General features: G+C 33.9%; 1 protein-coding gene across 6 annotated transcripts in view; it reads right to left on the reverse strand.

The window, feature by feature from the left end:
* LOC150095552 (uncharacterized) overlaps positions 1–19325 on the reverse strand; it is a 486687-nt gene that overhangs the window by 446115 nt on the left and 21247 nt on the right. For all 6 annotated transcript variants that reach the window (XM_090410226.1, XM_090410229.1, XM_090410228.1 and 3 more), the window contains exon 2: positions 17772–17837. In XM_090410226.1, the coding sequence (XP_090266352.1) occupies positions 17772–17821 (50 nt within the window). In that variant the 5' untranslated portion in view covers positions 17822–17837. The remainder of the gene's footprint in view (positions 1–17771; positions 17838–19325) is intronic.

Genomic DNA, 19325 nt, shown 5'->3' on the forward strand with positions numbered 1-19325 from the left:
GAAACATTTATCAGAAGAACTTCAGCCCAAAGGCCATGAACAATATAGCCCGCTAGGGGACACCATCAGGACTTTAGGAAAACGTTAGCTTCCTAGCTTCAGTTCTCATTTACCTGTGTGCACTTGTCTTTGTAATAAGTTCCCAAGAAGATGGCAACGTGACGTTTACCGAAATATCGGAAAGTATATATTAAAGTTTATTTAATTTATATTTCTAGTTTACGCTGTCAATTCCTTAATTATTAGTTATCATAGTCATTCAATTCTTTTTAAAAAAAAAAAAAAATATATGACAAAAATATAATTATATTTTATAATACAACTAGAGAGTTGTATTATAAAATTTAATGTATTATAAAATTTTATAAAAGTTGTATTATAAGATTTAATGATGTTTAATGACATCGTGGAATGGACTGGTTTAAGAATGATGGAAGCGACAGACAGAAAGAAATGCTGCTCATCTGCTGCAACCTTTTTGCTAGAGGATGCTGCCGGACAACGACGATATATATACAAGTTATATATATATATATTATATTATATTATATGCTTTTTATGTGAATCCCATGCTTCCAGTAAGTAAGGTGGTCTCGCATGAAGCGACACAATTTATCTTTCACCTAAAGTTGTGTGGTTGGAAATCAGATACATTAACCATTCTGTCAACCAGAGAGGCATACTATGCATGTTACTGCAAACTGAAATGTTTTATATTTATATTTAGATCTATGTTGTAATTCCATAAATATAATGATTTTTGCTACAATTTTTATTACCGCAAATTCAAAATTTTTATTTTTAGTGAGAATATCTGAACTTTAGAGTAGATGTAGTTCGTTCCTATTTTTACCTTGATTAGCAAGCTTAATTGGATTGCATTTAAATTCTTTTCTTTTTTTTAAAAAAAACTTTTGTCGTACTAAATTATTACCATACCTTTTAATATCTTTTTGGTATTCAGAATTTTTGTAGCAACTATGATGCTTGTCAAACAAAATCAACAATCAACACTACAATTGAAATCTTTCGCAGAAAGATTTTGGATATAAATGTAGATATAAAGAAATTAAAGATGCATTATTTGTACTATCCATTTCTCCTCAAGAAAAACCGATTTCTAAATTAGAGAGCTCATCATTGGCTGAACATTTTGAGAAACCAGAAATGGCAATTTTAACAGTTGTGTGGGACAAAAGTTTACAACAAACAGATGCTACGAGTAAATCTCTACAGGATCCCGATATGGATTTCTTTTTAGCTAATAATTTGTTACAGTCTTTAGTTGGTTTTATTTTAGATATAAGAAATAGTTTTGCTGCTGTAAATGAAGAAGCAAATTTATTATCAGATGAGACAAATTTTAAAGATGAAAAGATGAGAAAGCGAAAAAAAAAAAAAAAAATGAGTGACGAAGTTTCACAAATTAACAATGAGATTATGTTACATGGGAAAGAAAATTTTGCTGTGAACACTTTTAATGTCATTTGCAATAAGCTAATTTTGGAAATTAATGAAAGAACAAAACGCTATTTCAGCAGATTAGATATGTTTGGTTTTTTTTTTTTTTTTGAAGAAAGATATAGATCAAGACAAATACAAGACTATTATTAATAAAATTTCACAAACTTATGGGACTGATGTTCATCCAGAAAAATTTACTGATGAAGTTAAGCAATTTTTAATAATGATGAAGGAAAAAAATTCTTCAATTAAAAATATGTACAAATTTATAAACGATGGGTTAAGGTCTACTTTTCCAAACGTAGAAACAATTTTAAAAATATTTTTGAAGATGCCTATTTCAAATGCAAGTGCTGAATGCTCACTTTCAGCATTGAAACGAATAAAAAATTATTTAAGCAACTTGCACCAAAATAAAACAAGTGACCTGTCGTTATTATGCAATGATTCAGATGTAATAGACTCGATTAATTATGATATCATTTTAGATATATTTGCTAAAACCAAAGCCAGAAAAAAAAAATTTTAGTTATTGATTTTTTTTAATTTAAATTTGAACTGATTTATTTTTATACATTTTTAAAATGTAAATATATGTATACCAATGTTGTATTGTGTTATTAAAATTAGTTATTATGGAAATCTTGACTTTTATTTTCAATAAACTAAAAAAAAAAAGTGCTTATTTTTGAGGACTCATAATGAGTTCCGCCTCGAGCCTCCAAAAGTATAAATGCAGCCCTGGACACTGCCTGTTTGTAATGCTAGCAGTAAACGCTCATTTTCTGTACTGCGTTAAAAATATTTGCACAATTTGTTAAGTCAGATGCATTTGAGAAATTTGTCAATTATGTTCATAGAAGACGATATTGCTGAATTATTAGATTATAAATGTATGATAGATAAGTTATATAGTTATAAGGTATATATAATTGATAAATACTTCATTAAGTAAATGTATAAAAATTTATTTGTGAATTACTGAATAGTTTAAAGTCCATGTTTTTTATAATTAAGTTTATTTTTATTTATAAATATTTCAGTTACTGGATTTTGAAAAGGGATAAAAAGAAATCGGGTTTTCAATATCGTAAAGCGGAAAAGGAAGAAAGATTGAAAAAACAAGAAGGTGGATTTTTAAAATATCTTTGCTGAGAAGATCGTAATCATATACAAGAAGAAAATCTTCAAGATTATTCATTGGATAATTCGTCTATAGTTACAATTAATGAATTGGAGAATTCTACAGATACCAAAAATTGGATTAAAACATCGAACTGCAGATCATATGAGTATTGTTGATTCTGAAGCTAGGTGTTCTACAGATCCAATCATAAAAGGATTTGATTTTGCAGTAGCATTTGATCTGGCAATTGTGAGCTCGTTTTTCTTCAAGAGGGAAGAACATTTGATAACATTTAGGAGTGGTAACAACAGCTCACAAATTGACTACATTTTGACTAGAAGAAAACATCTTAAGGTTTTGACAAATTGTAAAGTAATTCCAACAGATCAAGTAGCACAACAACACCGACTGCTGTGCGCAGACTTTAAAATAAGATCGAAGATAAGAACTTCTGGTTGCCATGGGATGAAGACAATTAAGTGGTTTCGTTTAAAAGAGGAGAGTGTGAGGAATCGTTTTAGGAAGAGAGTGTTAGAGAGGATTTCGGATGGACTGGAAAGTGTACAAGATTGGTGGAAACATAATTCAAAAGGAATCCTGAGCTGTGCAATAGAGGTGCTTGGTGAGACATCTGGAAAGATTAGAGAGCAGAAGGAGGGTTGGTGGTGGAATAATGATGTACAAGTGGCAGTGACAGCTAAGAGGAAGGCAAAGCAGAAGTGGGATGAGTCAAGAGTGGAAGATGACAGAGAGGTGTACAAAGAGAGAAAGCAAGAAGCCAAGAGAGTTGTGGCACAGGCGAAGGCCATGGCATATCAAGATCTGTATGATCAATTAGAAACAAAGGAAGGACAGAGAAAAATTTACCAACTAGCGAAATGTAGAAATAAAGCAGCAAAGGACATCTTACATGTGAGGCAGATCAAAGATGCTGAAGGAAGAGTATTATGAAGGGATGTAGACATAAGAAACAGATGGAAAATATACTTTGAGGGACTTTTGAATGAGGAAAATGCAAGGACTCACAGAGGAGATGGGCAGCCTTCTGAGGGGATGGTGCAGAACATCAGTAGAATGGAAGTGACGGAGGCCATGAAGAGGATGAGGAATGGAAAAGAGGTGGGTCCCGACAGAATTCCAGTGGAAGCATGGAAGGCACTGGGGGAAGAGGGAATTGACCTGCTGTGGGACCTGTTCATGAAAGTTTGCCAACAGGAAAATATACCCGAGGAATGGAGGGAGCTTGTTCCCATCTACAAGGGTAAAGGGGATGCACAAGACTGTAAAAATTACAGAGGAATAAAGTTGATGTCCCACACAATGAAGATCCTAGAAAGGGTTCTTGATGGTAGATTGAGGGAGGAGGTGGAGATTGCAAAGGAACAATTTGGCTTCATGCCTGGTAGATCAACAACAGATGATATCTTTGGGTTACGACAGATGATGAAAAAATATCGAGGGAAACAAAGGGAGCCACATCTGGTATTTATGGATCTGGAGAAAGTATACAATAGAGTGCCAAGGCAAGAAGTCTGAGGGAGAAGAAGGTGCTGGAGAAATATGTCAGGTTGGTGCAGGAAATGTACAGAAATGTGAAAACAAGTGTTCGGACTCGTTTGGGACAGACAGAAAGTTTTCAAGTAACAGTTGGCTTGCATCAAGGGTCAGCATTAAGTCCATCTCTGTTTAATATTGTGATGGAGGTGGTAACAGAGGAGGTGAGAGAAGATGTGCCTTGGAAAATGTTGTATGCAGATGACATCTTGTTGTGTGTAGATTCAAGAGAAGAAGCGGGAACTAAACTGGAAAGATGGAGAAAAGTACTGGAAGAGGGAGGTATGAGACTGAGCAGAAGTAAGACAGAGTATATGTGTTACGCAGTGGGCGGCGGCAGCCAGGAGACAGATCTGGAGCTGGAAGGAAATGTCATCAGGAAGGTGAGAGACTTTAGATACTTAAGTTCAACAGTGGAAGAAGATGGAGGAGCTGAGAAGGAAGTGGGATGCAGGATACAAGCGGGTTGGAGGAACTGGAGGGAGATGGCTGGAGTGTTATGCAATAAGATGGTGCCGATCAATCTGAAAGGCAAAATTTATAGGACAGTAGTGAGGCCAGCTATGACATATGCTACAGAAACTGTGGCCCTGAGGAAAAATAACATCAGCAGGATGGAAGCAGCAGAGATGAGAATGCTTAGGTGGATGTGCGGTGTGACCAGAAAGGATCGTCTGAGAAATGACTATGTCAGGGGAACAGTGAAAGTTACGAACTTAGGAGCGAAAATACAGGAGGGAAGGTTGAGATGGTTTGGTCATGTGATGAGGAGGGAGGACGAATATGTGGGAAGAAGGGTCATGCAGATGGATGTGCAAGGAAGGCGGAAGCGTGGGCAGCCAAAGAAGAGATGGAGGGAGCTGGTAGAAGAGGACTTGAAGATGAAGAACTTGGATGTGGTGACAGCCCAAGACAGGAAGGTGTGGAGGAGACCCATTACAAACAGTGACCCCACTTAAGTGGGAGAAGCTGCAGAAGAAGAAGATTAGTTGAACATGGACCCCCGAACAGATTCATAATTTTGATTTTCCGAAAGATAACAATAATAGAAGATTTTCAATGACTCATTATACTCGAAGACTATTTAACGGCGAGACAATGCGTCTATGGTTATTGTACTCAAAATCCACGGATTCTGTATTTTGCTTCTGCTGTTTATTATTTGATTAATGGCGGATTAACCTTGCTGATTCTGGATTGAAGGACTGGAAAAATGCTTCTTCTATTTTAGTTGTGCATGAAAAAAGTCAAAGATACATTGAAAATTACCATAAGTGGTAATTTTCAACTACCAGTTGAAAATTAAAATAAAAGAAAACCATTGATGAAGAGAACTTCCTAGTTATTAGAAATGAGGAGAAACATTGGGTGCAAGTATTAGAACGACTCTTGGCTTTAGTTAAGACGTTAGCTATTCAAAATTTATCATTTTGAGGAACAAATGAGACATTTTTTTCGCATGGAAACGGAAATTTTTTGAAATTTGCCGAATTTCTAGCCAAGTTTGATCCAATAATGAATGAACATCTTCGAAGAATAAAAGATAAAGATACATATGTGCATTATCTTGGAAAAGATATTCAAAATGAAATAATATACATATTCGCCAATGCAATAAAAAAGAAAATTTTGAATCTGATATTGCCGCAAAATATTATTCCATAATCATTGACAGTATGTCCGACATTGGTCACACGGAACAAATCAGCATAGTACTTCGATTCATATACACTAGAAATAGCATGGTTTCTTTTAAAGAACACTTTTTAAGATTTATAGAAATAAAAAATAGCACTGGAGAATTTTTATCAAATGAAATACTAGGAACTCTAGACAAATTTTCATTACCAATACAAGATTTACAAGGTCAAGGATATGATAAGGCCAGTAATATGAAAGGTGAAGTAAAAGGTGTGCAGCGACGAATTTCAAATATTAACACGAGAGCAATGTACGTATCCTGTAGTTCACGTTCGTTAAATTTAGTAGTGAATTGTACTGCTAATACTTTAGATGCCACAGCATTTTCTGATGCGGCACATCGTCTATATGTATTTTTTTCCAGTTCGACTCGTCGATGGGAATACCTCAAAAGACAGATAAATAATTTTACACTCAAACCAGTCTGTGATATATACGATGGGAGAATCGAATTGACTCATTAAAGCCCCTATATAATTTGTCCGAAGTTTGCAAAGCACTGCAAGAAATATCTCAAGATGATAGTTTATGTGGTTTAAGTGGAAATACCATGAAATTAGATGCAAGTAAAAATTTTCTTCTTAAACTTTAAGGAAGTTCAAATTTATCGCATCCTTAGTAATGTGGTATAATATACTTTTTGACATAAACTTTACAAGTAAACAACTTTAGAATACAAGCCTTGATATAAATGGTGTCGTAAATTGTATTAATGATACAAAGAATTTCTTAATGAAAATCCGAAATGAGGATGAATTTGTAAAGATGTTACCAGATGTGGAAAAAATCGTTGAGGTCTTAGGTGTAATGCCTAATTTTGAACAGAAAGTTAGACTTAGAAAAAAAAGAAACAATTTGTGTATGAAGCAGAGGATGAATTCATAACAGATTTTAAACAAAAATTTAAGGTAGATTTTTATTTTTCAATTATTGAAACCGCAATTGCATATGTTGATGAAAAATTCAAGCACATGTCTGCAATTAACGAAAAGTTTGGTTTTCTTTTAAATATGAATTTAAAAAAATTACTTCAGCAGAACTGCTTAAAAAATGTTTGATATTAGGAAATTATTTAACATATGATAATTCTAGAGATATTGACGGAACAGATTTATGTAGTGAATTACAAATAATAGCAAGGTGAATTCCAGAAAATACTTCCTCATTAGATGTCCTGTCATACATATGCAAAAATAATTTAGAAAATAGTGTTCCAAATGTGTTTATTGCTCTGAGAATTTTTTCGACATTGCCAGTATCGGCAGCAAGTTCAGAAAGGAGTTTCTCGAAATTAAAACTTACACTCGCTCTACGATGGCTCAGGAATGACTCACTGGTCTAGCATTAATATCTATAGAGCATGAAATTGCATCTGCAATCAATATAGATGAATTTATTCAAAACCAAAGCAAAAGCCCGAAAGATTAATTTTTCATAATTTTTGTATTCAAGATTAATTTTCTTGCTATACAGATATTAGAAGTAATGATATATGTATACAAATGTATTGGTTTTGATTAATAAATTTTATATATAAACTTTTATATATAAATGTTCTTAATGATATCATTTTTATAAATATCCACATGTGTAGGAGTACATGTGCTTGTGCGAGTATGACAAAATATATATACAACAATTCCTCGATTAGTGCGCCTAATGCCTTCTTTAAAACAGGCGCATTATTCGAAAATGCACTAATCGAATATAATAACCTATAGGAAAAAGTATAATTCGTTTCTCAAATTTCTTTTTTGAACCTTCATTTTTTTTATTAAAGAATGAAGGTATGTCTCAGGGTCTAGTAAAAGGAAAATCATGAAGCTGGAAGACAATAAAACATCTTCAGAATATACATTTTATTATTTTACTTCTTAACAAAGAATTTGTAATTTAGTAATGATGAAGAATTTAGTAATGATGTAATTTTTTCATGTAGTACTGTCATATCCTGTACACCCCTTGAGGGTAAATGGCAGGAATTTGATGATGATGATGATGATGATGAACAAAGAATTTAGCTAAATTTTGTACGAAAAATATTATACGCCACCATTTGTTGTAATCGGCTTGCAGGCAATTTTTATGATCGGCCATAAACAGCGGTATTCTCTTTTCCGATTGTTGAAAGATTTCGATGTGTGAAAATTAACGATAATTCATGAATATTTCCATGTTTAAAAATATGCCACTTGGTCACTGACATTTGCTACACAGATGTCATTTCCTACAGTTTTGAGAACATAGGACGCCATCGATTGTTATAATCCGCTTGCAGGCAATTTTTATGACCGATCATAAACAGCGGTATTCCCTTTCCCAAATGTTGACAGGTTTTGATGTGTAAAAATTAACGATACACAAATATTAGGTGTTCTGGGTCTGAGCTTTTTGACATATTCTTGAATATTATTCTCCTCAGAACATTTCCACTATAAAATATTTATTCATAAAAAATGCTTAAAAAAATAAAATGACAAATTCCAGGAACTTCTCGCAGAACACAGTTTGGGAAACCCTGGTATACATAGTGTACATGAAGTAGGGTAGTATGCCATTAAAAATAACTTTGTAAAATGTTTTAAATCGGTAACTAAATTATTTGATTCTGGTGAGTGATGTTTTAAAATAATTAGCCATAAAAATGTATAGATAGAAAATTTTCAAAATCTGTAACATTTATTTTTAAGATGTATATGGGCGCACTAATCGAATTTGGGTATCGAAAAAATGACGCACTAATTACTGCATAGAGACTATGTATAAGAGGTGCCTAAATTTTCTTTGCCTAGGAGCGCCAGATACTCTTGCACTGCCCTGGATATGTGCACAGTATTCTAAATGTGGCCTTATCAATGCTTTATAAATGGGGAACAATAACTTCCCTATCCTTGCTTGTCAGTGTGTTCTGTATCAACCATATGCTGTTTTGGCCACATTAGCAACATTAACTGCCACATTAAATGGCAGCCATTTACCTTTACCCATGCTTATGACTCTTCTTATTGACTATGGCTCTTCCCAGTCTTGCATCATTGGCAAACAACTCGAAATCGTGCAAGTGTTGTTAGATGGGGTAGAAGATGGGATTTTTTGCAGTGAGGGAAAACTTCATTTGCTTACACTTGGATAAAGGATCAAACAAAAATATAATTTCTTGGCAAGTTTAATTTAATTTGTAACCAAACCAAACTATGAGCAAGAAGAAATGTAACTACAACTTATTTTCATTCATAGTAATGTATGAAACTTATTTTCATTCATAGTAATGTCAAATATTATTACTTGGGCACCTCCATGCAGTCCAAAGCCTCATAATAGATAGTGTGGGCTTTATACACTTACATTAATCGTTATCCCAAAAAAGCATTGATGGTAGCTATTGTGAATAACGATTAATGTAAGTGTATAAAGCCCATAAGTGTATGGAGCAACCAACCTATTCTGCAGGATTATTGGTTACGGAAGCTTATGCGGTAAAATGTGTAGGCCTGCGTGAAAGTGTAACATACATACGATGACCATACTAGCACCTTTGTTAACAGTAGCATTTGACATAATGGGTATGGTCATCGTATGTATGTTACACTTTCACGCAGGCCTACACATTTTACCGCATAAGCTTCCGTAACCAATAATCCTGCAGAATAGGTTGGTTGCTCCATATTCCAGGTGGTATCCCATGTCTGTTGAAGCTTGTGTTCATGGAGCCGGTTTGTCTGCTTTGCGAGAGGAAAAATCCAGGATAAACTGGGGGAAAAAACCTGTTGTCCACATCCAAGACCAGCTAACTTGGCTATGGCCGAGGAAGATCCTTGAGCCCCTCACGTCTCTGACGGGAATCAAACCTAGGAAACTCCTTCCCCAGGTATATGGTTGTGAAGCGCAAAGCCACTAGGCTAACCACATGAACAATGGGCATGGTACATTTATAAATATATAATATTCAATATATTTACATGTTTTAGATAGTATGTAAATAAGTTTTGTTATTAATGAACTTTACATTTTTTATTAAATTGCATTATGTCGTTAAGATATTTGTGACATAACATTTTTATTAAAATTATTGTATACATTTTACTTATTTTTGATATACTTAACCAATATATTTATGCTTAATATATATAAATATATAACACTGATAAATATATAACACATAAATATATGTGTTATATATTTATCAGTGCTTTTTTTCTAGAAAAATAGGTGACGGAACTCACATCTTGTGAAGCTTTTTATTAAAGAAAATGATATTCAAATCTTAATTTAAATGAAATATAAAGCAGCTGTTGCTGTCACGGAGTTGCATAAATGAATTAAATATAATTTATCTTCAGCATTTTTTATTTTAGACATGATCAAATGTAAAATTAAACAAACAAATTAAAATATACAACCAAAGACCAAATATATATAAAAGTAAATTTGTAAAAACATTATACAATTTAAGAGAAGTTCATAGTGTTTTCCAAAGTTTTGTCCAATTCTCAACGAACAAATTGTCTTGACTCCTTTCTTTGCGCTTAATATTTAAGGCCAAATGTCATCCTGTAAGTAACCACAGATCAACATACTTTGAAGGATTGAAAAGACTTAAAGGTGGCCCAACGAGTTTGATGAATAAAAGTGCCAAAACTGTTTTAGTCTTCAACGAAGCTCTTGTTGGGGTGATAATTAAATTCATCTGCGAAAATCTGCGTTCACATTCACTTGATGAAATGGGAATATATTCAGAGCATGTACCAAAACTAACAGTTTTTCTGGGTATATATCTTATCGAGAATGTATTCACGGAATCCACAAATCATTTCTCTTTCATTTAGTTGCAGTCTGATTGACAAATTTCTAATTTCCACCTCTCCAAATGTTAGCTGAGCATCAATATCTTCAGGCCAATATTTCTGGTCAAGCACGCAAGCCCAAAGTGGTAGCTCAACATCTTCGCTATCAAGCAACCTTTTTTCAATTGACAATTTGGTATAAAATATTTTCGTGTCAATATGAGGGTTATTTTTTGGAGCTTTTTTGTGAAGTAAAACTCCACGAAAGTGCAGATCGCGTACAGCAGCTGCAGCACATCTATAATAGGGTCCAAAATTGTCTTCTTTCTTCAAAAACTTGTACAAGTGCATTTATTTTTTGATTTGCCTTGTAAAGATTCATGTTCACTGCAGTCCAAACTTAATTCAGACAATTCTTGGAGAGTGTCACACATCAATCCTAGATCCAATAAAAAATCTGTAGATGTTATTTTTCTTCTTAAGCCATCATAAGTACATTTATCATTTTTATCTCTCCTAGGATCATGCATCAGATCTTCAAAATGATGCACCAGATATTCAAAATTATTCCACACAGCCAAAACTGAACAGAAACTAAATGACACCCAGTGGTGAATTCTCCATGCTTGCTGCGCAAGCTCATTAATTGAGAAAGAAGTAATATTTATTTTTTAATGGATGCATTTATAAGCATTCCATTTAGGCTTTTATTTTTGTAGACAGAAAACGTCTACTGCTTGCGCGGCAATAATTGAGCTTTGCATTGTGTATTGAAGGCCAATGCTTGCTCGTCTAGTCAAAGCTACCTTGGCTTGCTCGGTTGTAGGAGCTTACAGGTCCTCGCAGCAGCACTGTGATTTCATGCATGTGCATAGCCATTTCACATCGTCTCACTCTGTTGCTTAAACCGCAGACCATACACAGTCAACAAAGCTCTAGCCAGTGAGCTTCATCGGCCTTTACAAGTGTGCTTGTTGCTTGGGAAAATTAAGTTACAATCAACTTTTTATGACGATGTTATTGACCAGTTCATAAAGAAGAACCATAGGGTAGAATTTGTATTCAAGTAGCTAAATTGAAAAATATAGAATATCATTTGTAAAATAAATGTTGTATTTGTATGATTAAATGTACATAAATTTCTAAATATATAGTTTTAAATGGTCAGTACAGGTAACTCTCGCATAACGCAGTACTTATACAATGCGGTTTATACAAAAACGCACTCTAGAAATTGTATTAACCCTTTATCTTTTCATATATTTTTCACCACGCGACTTAAAAATCAAATTTTATCTTCATTAAATTTGTGTCTGCTCATATTACACAGGTAGTTATAAGTAGCGAATTTATATTAGGGGAAACACCAGTTAGCATTCATGTACGTCAATTGTATACTGTATAAAGTGTTTATTGTTGAAAATTGTCTTCGTTTTCTGCCAGGAAAGCGCATTAAAAATCATAAGTGTGTTATCTCAAGCTGAGCACTTTATTTTCTGGTGAGTTACATACATAATTAATATTATTATTATTATTATTATTACGGGCAACTCCAGGGAGTCATTAGACTCATCGAGGGAGGCCCCAAATCATTTTCATCACAACTATTCGACATTCATACAGTATCTATCATACCTCGCCTTAAACTCATTGTCTTCGTAATATGTAATATGTAATGCTTTTTTATGTAAAAAAATTATTTTTATAGTAATGGCCACAAATTGCATTGAAAGGGAAAAAATGAATATTGAAAAGAAAATTCTTCTCGAAGAAAAATCTCTCGAACAAAAAAAATTAAAATCATGGAACAGTTGAAAAATTAAGAAAACCAGTTGTTGTAAGGGCTTTGAATTTAAATGAATCAACAATTCAAACAATCAAACACAACGAACATAAAATCCAAAAAAGTGTTTATTGATGGGTCAACAGTAAGTGCAAAGCTCGTTGCTAGTGTATGCAATATTCTAAGAGAAAAATGAAATCTCTAATGATTTGGAAAGAAGATGCACTCAAAAGAAAATTCCTTTGGATGGAAATTATAAACATTTATAATACAGACCAGGTGTTCAGTGCTGATGAATGCAGGTTATATTGGAAAAAAATGCCAAAAATGCACCTATATTTCGAAAAATGAAAGATAAGCTCCTGGATTCAAAGTTTCCAAAGATAGACTTACTCTATGTTTTGTAGTAATGCATCAGGTGATTACATGACAAACTAATGTTTATTAACTGATCTTCAAATCGTCGTGCTATGAAAGATTAAAATATGCACTTATTTTTATTTTGCCTAAAACATTTATGCATTATGTGCAATGAAGCTAAATTACAATTTGTAATTTTTATAATTTTATACTATGTATTTGTGTCATAGTTTATATGTTTTATTAACTTACGTGAATTACCTGAATTAAATAAAAAAATATTTTTGTTGGATATGTCATTGTTTATATAATTTTTTTAAAAAAAAAAACTGATTTCGAAACATAATCCTACTTTTTATATGTGATCTGAGTCTGGCATAACGCGATTTATATAACGCGGCATTTCTATGGAACCTAACATCCGCGTTATATGAGGGTTACCTGTAATTCATTATTCCGATAATCAGATTTCAATCACACCTCTCACTCCCTGAATGATAACAAGAGCAAGTGTGAATTTCAAGACAGCATTCGCCCCTAATGACATCCATCGAGTACTTAAAATTCTTACGATTTTCAGAAGCTCAACCTGTAGTGATTCTGCACATAAATGCAACTCTCTATTGTTTTTTGGCGAAGCATGGTATAGAACATAAAGTTTATCAATAAATGATTTGAATCTACTGATTCCTGAAATTTCCTTTACAGCATCACTTACTGATGATTTTAGTCTGTGATTAGCACAATGCCAAACTATAATAGAAGGAAAACTTTTCTGATAGCAATTTTTTCACTCCACTTTTGCACCCTAACATTACAGCAGTGCCATCGCATGCTAGAGAAACTAAATATTTATTTAAAATAATCTTCTGCCATCCCATAATAGTTAAGACATTGGAGGAAGGAATCAAATACACTTTTTGCCGTTAAGTTTTCAAGTTCGATCAAGTCCAAAAATAAATTTATCGATGAATTAATTCCAACACCTTCGATACAGCATCGAATATACACTATGAGAATGGTTTTATTGCTTATTGTTGTTGATTCATCAATTATCAATGAAATTATATTTTTGGATTAAACGATTTCTTTAAACACGTTTTTTCTCATTTCTTCACTTACATGATTCACAATATTAATACATGCATTTATTGAATGAAGAATAAGACCCGTTTCAATTCCGTTCAGTTCTTGCAGATCAATTTCACTTTCAAAATTATGGAGTGACTGGTTTTCCTTTGCTACTTTATATGCAGTTCGAAAAATTTTTTGCGGTTATTTCTTTTTCATAAGATAATGATTTTAAAAAAACCTTTTCAAGGGTCTTTTTTTTTTTTTTGGCTTGTGAAATAATTTTTAATGCTGCTTTGTGTGCAGCAGATTCTCTGTGATCAAACATTGTTTTTCGAAGTGAGCTCATCTGTGGCTTCCTATCTTTGCCAGAATATGTAATCTCATTGTTGGCCCATTCTTTGGAAATTTTCATTCCCATCTTTGTTTCAATTCCAAGAGTTCTAACTTTTCTGCAAGGCATACAGCCAAGTTTCTTTTTGCAAATATACATCCATTCATTTTTTGAGCAAAAATCATTTTTTTGATCTAATGTCCAGCAATTCAGCCAGTCATTTTCAGTTTGGCCTTGCTCCTCAAGACTAGCTTGAGATGATTCGAAAACATCAACTGGCACCATTATTTCCATATTTTTTGACGTCGCGTCTGTTATTATTCTGGGCTTTTTTTTTTTATTAATGCGACCGGTGGTTGAGAAGTAATTGGAAATTTTTTCATTTTCAAACTTGGGGTCAGACTTTTACACTAAAAACTAAAAAAAATGCTAAAAGAATATGAAAATAATGATGTTAAATTTACGTCAATTCAATAAAGACATTTTTTAGATAAATAAGTGTTTTACCAAAAATATTTCACATGTTGTCAATCACACGTCCATACAGCCACAAACGTAGATGCTAATGGCATGCGCATGTGTTACCAGGCAACACCTGGTAACACGCATGCGCACATGTTATGTACACGCGAACATTATTTCAAAAATTACTTTTGAAAAATTGAAAAAACTGTAAAAAAATAGGTGCCAGAATGGCGTTCCGGTGCGTTACGCCAGAAAAAAAGCACTGCATTTAATCTTATTCCAAAAACATTATCACTGTGAAATAAAAATACCAGCAAATAATTTGTTTTTGCTTTTGTTTTCATATCCTTTAATATTTTCAATTATTTTTTTCATGCTAGCAAAGAATAAATACTGGCACTTATTGTTTTCCAAAAAAAAAAAAAAAAAGTACTGCCTATTACACTTCTCCTTGAACTCACTCACCAGCAAAGCACTCATGATTAACTTTAGTAAAAAAAAAAAAAAAAAACTAGTCTTCATATCTCTTACATGATTTCCAGTGCAAGTTGCTATGATAATTTATTTGACATCTAACTGAAGACAACATATCCCATTACTTAATTAAGCCATAAAATTAATTATATTCTTGCTTAATCTGTTATCTAAGTATAAGAAAACTAAGTTTGTTTGTGATGTATCTCCCTGACTAGGCTACTTGTATATAGAGGTTGATGACTTCACATCAACTGCATTATGGGATAGACACTACACAGACTGATCTCAAACTTCATTCAGGTCTCATCAGTAGCGCTCCCATAATGCATGTCTGAAAGGAGGTGTGCTTTGCATTATGAGACACTAAGGCAATTAATGCGAAGTCATCAACCTATATATACAGGGTGTTCGGGATAAATTTGACATATTTATAATTAATTATATTTTTCCGTAAGTTACATGTATTAACACACACTTCTCTTCATTTAAAAGTTTGGACCCTTCTTCATTCATATACAAGATGTCAGAAAGGATGGATAGCTGGAACCCACCTGAATCATGGAAGAGAATAACTTGTATCATGATGATTCGTGCCCGCCATCAAAATAAGGATATTACGACTGCTGCCCAATGCTCCCTGAATACAGTAAAAACAATCAGGCATGAACTAGAGACTTGCAATGGTGACTACGAGGATGTAGCAAGAAGAAAGATCCCTAGCAGACGATCTGATTGCGTTCGTACAGCAGAATTCCTCGCAAATCTGCAGGAACAGGTGTTGAAGAACCCTGGCATTGGAATTCGGGCTTTGTTCGTGGAGTTGCTAACTGTAGTCAAGCCCTGGATAACAAGGGTAGCCAATGGTAGGCCGTATGTATGGCAGCAGGATTCGGCCCCTTGCCACACCTCTGGGAAAAGTCAAAAATGGTTGTCTGAAAATTTCTACGACTTCACCAGTCCAAATGTTTGGCCTCCAAACTCCCCAGACCTTAACCCCATGGATTATTTTGTATGGGGCGCAGTTGAAAAAGACACCAATCGCACTTCCAGTAATACAAAAGCCCAGTTAATGGATAAAATTAAAACAGTTTTTGCGGCCCTTCCCAGGGAGACTGTAGCATCAGCTTGTTCGAGGTTCCGAAGCAGAATTGAAGCTGTGATCGATGCTAATGGTGGTTATTTTGAGTAAATCTTGTTGATAGTATTGTAATTAACTCTGCCTGTAATGTTTTTTTGTCAATTCATTAAATTTAATAGATACAAAGAAGATTTTCTTTTTCCTTACAAAACTGTCAAATTTATCCCGAACACCCTGTACATGTGGGCTAGTCGTGAAGATGCCTCATGCAAACTTTGTTTACACTTGGATAAAGGATTGAACAAAAATATACTTTCTTGGTAAGTTTAATTTAATGAAGAATCAAGTGGAAATACACCCATTACTCTGTTGTTTTTGAATCTCCACTTAGAGAAATGCCATGAAGGAAAACTGTATGACCAAGCTATCTTACATGTAGAAAGACGTAAGAAAAGAAAATTATTAACACTAGATTTCTACAGAGTCAAAGGAATGACTGCCCTGCTGTCACACACAAAGCTTGCTGAACTCAATCAATGTTTCCAAACTCACTATACTGTAAGGCAATGCATTCCACTCTTTATGCATAGAACCTGCTCCATAGTCTCCTACTCACATCTTCCTTGGACAACTTCCAGGGATGTTCTCTTGTTCTATTCCCATCTCCCTCAAATCCAAATATCTTTATCAGTAACTATTTGTACAACCTGTAGCTGGTTGATTTTCAAGTTGTCTCCAAATTATTCTATAACAATGAACAGAAGACTTCTTAGGAAATGTATATTTTTCTTACATGAGAGTAGTCACTTAACAGACTAGTTCTGATCATTATGCAAATCTCATCAGTGGGAGGGAAGCTAGATCCGAAGAGATACTATAAACTAACTTGATTGCAGAAGTCATTATTTTCATATACCTAAACATGGATCATAGAACTTGGAGATCTGTTTGATACTGAAGCTCAATCCAAAGCAGCCTGAAATTCTGAAGAGAGAGACTAAGATGTATATTTGCTTCATACTGAAAGTGAATAAACATCTGTAGAATAACTGTCACGTTCACTAAGTTTCATGCAAATTTAAATTTTATGAAAATATTTGGCTTGAAATTATTTTTAAAAATTTTAATTAATATATGTAAAGTATTAATTCATTAACAATAAATTTCACAATCATGATGTCAATCATCATCTGGCTGATTTGCATACCGTGCATGATGAAACACCAAATATTCTAGGAGAGCAACTCTCCTATCTCCAAAGAAGACCAGCTTCATCTTTAGTTGAAAATCCTGATTTCCTTGATATTGTTACTAACAATCCTATTAGCCGGAAATTTCTACATGCATAAAAAGCACACAAGATGGCAATACAGAGTTTCAAGGCATACAATTTTTTTTTACAGGAATGCATCTCCCATATAAATGAAAAGAATACCTAAGAACTTTCAAATTTCTGTTAATTTAAAGAGAAAAAATGTTGCTCAGTATTGAGCTATATATATTATGGAATTAATTTTTAAAAAAGAAAACGAACACAAATCACCTACGATATGCTTAAATATTAGTCAACTTACGTTCCATATCCAGGATTCTTCCACAAATCCTTTCTACTGGTTCTATGCATACTTTCAATACCACTCCTGCAATGAAAATAGAATTACTGTGTTTTTGAATTTCAAAAATAGCACAAAAGTATTTGTTTTAACAGCTTTCTACAAATTCAATTTTCAGGTCAAGTCACATCACATCACATATCATAATCATATTATATATCATAGCAGCTATGACTATCAATATCATGCCAGAAAATCAAGAGAGTTCTCCAGGGATCTACATATAACACCAAATGAAAAACCGAAGGATCAAAGATAAATCCTCCCACTGATCGGTAAACTCACGTATATCATGAAAGCATGTGAAGGCATAAATACCTCATTGCCTTTGCAAGAATAAATTACAAAACAGAAGTGGATACTAGAAATAAGAAAATATTCACATTAGACTAATAAGATAATATAACACATCAAAGAATGTTGAAAAAGAATCAGTAAAGAACATTACAATGCAACAATGAATATAGGACTGGTGATATGGATGGGAAGACTGACGGACAGATGCTGAGAGAAGGAGAGGGGATTCTGAAGCCATGTTGGGATGAGAAGATCATAAGCTGTATGCTATACTCATGGAAATGGACTGTGGGAGATTGATGGATCTGAAGATTTGAAAGTGATTATGAAGAGGGATGGATTTAAGAAGAATATTGCAATCACTGCCAGGATAGGTCAGTGGATTACCTGCATGTTGAGGGATATCACCAATGAAACAACAATTTATATCCCAAAGTACTCAATCTTGCTTTGCCACACCAAATCAGCAACTGTCATCCTTTGTTCATGCTGCCATTCCATTTAAATTATTATTATTAACATTTGACCTCCATGGAATCAGAAACTCATCGTGGGAGGTACACATTACTGCACACAATACTTATCCAACTGTGCTTTAAACTGATTCAATGTATCTACACCCACAACATGCTCAGGCAATGCATTCCACTCACCAACCACTCTCCATGCATAGAACCTACTCCTCACTCCTCTGTTCACATCCTCCTTATACAGCTTCCAGCAATGGCCTCTTGTTCTACTCCCCTCTCCCATTCTATGAAAAATCTCTTCCATGTCGACCCAATAACAGCCCCTGACTAGCTTATATGTCTCGATCATATCCCCCCCCCTTTCTCCTATACACGAGGCTCTGCAACTTACATTCTCTCAATCTATCCTTGTACTCCACATTCCAAAGACCACTGACTATCTTTGTGACCTAATCACCATGAAAACACGGTGACCAAATCTGTGCACAATAATCCACGAGGCTTTATACAATGGAATCATAACGCTCTATTTCTGCATGTCAGGGTCCTCTGCATCATTGCCAATATCCAATGTGATGTTTTCACAACTTGTACAATGTGGCTCCTGAATTTCAGGTCCTTGTCCACCATCACTCCTAGATCTCTCATCTCCTGTACTTCTATTAAAGTTTCCCCCACCAAGTGTATAATTTGCATCCCATCGTTGCTTACCAAATCTCAAAACCTTACACTTTGTAACATCGAACTG

This window comes from Typopeltis vanoorti, chromosome 20, assembly GCF_054136105.1.
Source record: "Typopeltis vanoorti isolate ZY-2024b chromosome 20, IOZ_Tvanoo_1.0, whole genome shotgun sequence".
Lineage (NCBI taxonomy): Eukaryota > Metazoa > Arthropoda > Arachnida > Uropygi > Thelyphonidae > Typopeltis > Typopeltis vanoorti.